Source organism: Anoplophora glabripennis, unplaced genomic scaffold, assembly GCF_000390285.2.
Source record: "Anoplophora glabripennis isolate ALB-LARVAE unplaced genomic scaffold, Agla_2.0 scaffold4702, whole genome shotgun sequence".
In the NCBI taxonomy this organism is placed as follows: Eukaryota; Metazoa; Arthropoda; class Insecta; order Coleoptera; family Cerambycidae; genus Anoplophora; species Anoplophora glabripennis.
The window spans coordinates 2,565-5,853 of NW_019420819.1; the positions used below are offsets into that span (position 1 = coordinate 2,565).

Below are 3,289 nucleotides of genomic sequence, written 5' to 3' on the forward strand. Positions count from 1 at the left end.
AATTTTACAGTTACAAAGTTACAGAAGAATCCCTCTTAGGTGGAACACCCTGTATATAATTTGGAACACACTGTATAACTATTTAAATGCTCATAGTGACAACAACTTACAGTAGATTATGCAGACGTATAAAAGAAACACATGGAACGGCCGGAAGAAAGTCTAATAAAGCACTTAAATGGAATTTTTGGGAGAATGAACTGAGTACGACTCTGTTAGAAGCGACGCCTCCCGAACTCGTTCCATGTGGAGGTTCTCAAGATGTACTTATGAATGGACGAAGTAAAAAAATAATATCTTCGTAAATATTTGTAATTCTGGAAGATTAACTCTGTATATATTTGAACAAAATTGTCCATTGCTTTCACAAAGGCAGATTACTGCAGAAAATTACTACCAATTTGTACTATTTTTTAGCAGTTATTGCGAGTCTTGTTTCTAAATTCTAGTAAAATAAGGCAGACTCATAACTTGTGCTAGTTTATATGAGACACTAGCGTAATTTTTTGTGTTCACAGATTTCTGGAAAAAATATAAACATTATATAAAAATTGTTGTACTTACCTCTTTAGGAGAAAGGATAGATATATAGTCTTCGTATATGATTCTCGCTTTTTCCTCGATCACTTCTGGATTTGTTTCCCGCTTCAGTTCTTCACAAGCCAACCAAAACAATATATTTTCTTCCGAGTATTCTCCCCTTAGGAAATCTCTAAAAATTTCTCTCCCAGCTGAAAAAATGAGAAATATAAATAAAAGTGTATCTTTAACAAATAAATAAATCAATAGTTATGCCATGACGCAATGAATGTCTTATTCCTGCAGGAGTGTTATTAACATTTACATAACGTTTTTAAGGCTTGTATTTACCACCTCAGAAATTTCTTGTGGACGCCCATGTATGGGTATTCAGATTTAGAGAACATCCTTTATAATTAATTTACATTGATACTAAAAATTGTGCTTCTATTTCATTCGTAATATTTGGGATTTTTTATGGCTACAAGGACGAACTAATCGCCCTATGCACGTGTGGCTACTTTACAGAAACTTAAGAATATCGCTGCATAGATTGCGACGGAATTGTTTCTTCTTGAGCTTTAAGTATATGTGGATTTTTCCATTAAGGATTTATTGCCCTTTAAAATGTAAAATAAAAACAAGTTTTACACAAATATTAAACAGTTTGGTTGAGAGCTTTATTTCAGTAGTTTAAGAAAAAGTACCTAATAATAAAACTAATTTAATAATTTTATAAATATGTTTTTTATTACGAATAAAAATGTAAATTTATGTTGCCTTCGTGCCAGTACTTCGGTAAACGCACGTATCATTTTAGTTAAGTAAGTTAGCAACATAATAACCGCCATATACCTACTGCTATGAGAACAAAAAAAAATGTTAGTGAATCTGCATCTTTAGCGGATTAAAATTTTCGCGTGACTAGTGCTTTGTCGATAAAACCAAGAAAAATGGATATTCTTAACCTGATAATAATAATTTCTTGAAACCTATGTTTAGAATTTAATTATAATGTTGCATATGTTTAAACATACTATTAAAGTATGTTTAAACACAGGCACACAAAAAAAATCATGAACTAGCAGGTAAGAGAGGGGTTAAATTAATTTTTGTAGTCATTTTCGGTTTCAGCGTCCCAAAAAACACAAAAATACGCTTACATCTTAATTTTGTACGAAAATTTAAAATTTAACCCCCTTCAGGGGTGGTAAGGGGGTGCTAGCGGGAAAACGGGCAATTGAAATCATTTTTTATGGTCATATTCGGTTTCAGCTACCCCAACAACCTAAGAATAGTGGGGTCTACCCTCTGGTTCATGAAATTTTTTTTTGTGTGCTTGTATAAGTAATTTGTCCTTGCAATAACCTTTCAAGGTCATTCAAAGAAGAGCCTGTCTCATTGTAAAATTTTGCGCTCTTTCCGTATTCGGGGTCAAAAAGGTTCCTAATTAAAAAATTAGATTAGATTAGAATTAGAAATCGAAGGACACCTTCCGAATTATTATGCCCACCGAACTTGGATATTTCAAATCAACTCAATAACCCATTTGGAAAGTTAAATAAAAATAATAATTTGTTTCTAAAAATATAAANGAAAAACCAATTACACCTTTCAGATTCAACGAGAAAAGTTGAAAATTTTCCATTTTTTTCCATATCAGAAACCTTCCGATAAATTTTACGCTCTATATCTATACAACCGGTCATCGCAGTACGACGAGGTTTCCACCGTTGGATAGCTTGTTCTTTTCTGCGTCTTTCCATATAAAAATTAAATCGCTAGGATATCTGGTAGCGGAGCTATGGTCGAGAGAATGCGACGAAACACGCAAAAAACGCCATAGCTTCGACTTGGACATATCTCCGCCACCGACCGACTCACGACAAAACGGAATCTACGTGCTCAAATTAGTCTAGAAACGAAGTTTGAACGGAATCCAGAAAATTTGTTTGTTTTTTTTTAATGGAAACGTTAATACTAAAAATTGTCGTTTCACATATACTAATACCAGTAGCGGCTCGTTGTATGAGGAAACTGTAAAATTTGGCGCGTCACATTTGCCTACAATATGCTACAGTTCCCCTCCACGCGAGGCGGTTAAAATGACGTGATTCAGGAGGGAACTGAGAGATAATTAATTTATTTTAAAAAGCATAAATTTCAATTAGTGGTAAATTTATAACTCAGTGTATTTATTAAGGAAATTTCTAACCCTCGGATCGAGGATTATGCTGGTTTTTTACTTATTTTTCGTGGAAAAGGAATTTCAGCAATCAGAGCGAATTGTGGTTGAATAATTAGCCAAATTCCTTGTAACTACGTACAGAGATATTCGCATAACATTCTCCGCCCTTATCACTTCTCCCTTTCTGTAGAGACAAAAATCGCAAAATTCCTTTCAATATCATTTGGATACGATAGAAACAATGGAATGTTGCATAAATATGCTGAGACTTTAAGGATAAAGACAATCCAGATATTAATTTAATATAAATAAAAAACAACTTCCCTACAACAAAACAAAGTAAGACTAAACTTAACGTAATTTAATATATACTAATTATATTATCAAATACCTACATAGGTAGCCATGGACTTTTGGTAGCTTGGAAACCTTTTGAAACGGAACAAAACGAAATTTACCAACAATCTAATAAAACTGTTTGAGGACATAAATAATTAAAATATGTTGTTGGTCAAATGAACATATAATATAAATTTTCTACACATTATATACAAATTATTATAATTTTATACCTTTAGCAAA

General features: G+C 32.6%; 1 protein-coding gene across 1 annotated transcript in view; it reads right to left on the reverse strand.

Moving 5' to 3' along the window:
* LOC111692906 (regulator of G-protein signaling 20-like) overlaps positions 1–731 on the reverse strand; it is a gene marked incomplete at both ends in the record, with an annotated part of 2,193 nt that extends 1,462 nt beyond the window's left edge. The window contains one exon of the mRNA XM_023457035.1: positions 565–731. Coding sequence (XP_023312803.1) covers positions 565–731 — 167 coding nt within the window. The remainder of the gene's footprint in view (positions 1–564) is intronic.
* Between the last annotated feature and the right edge of the window lie 2,558 nt (positions 732–3,289).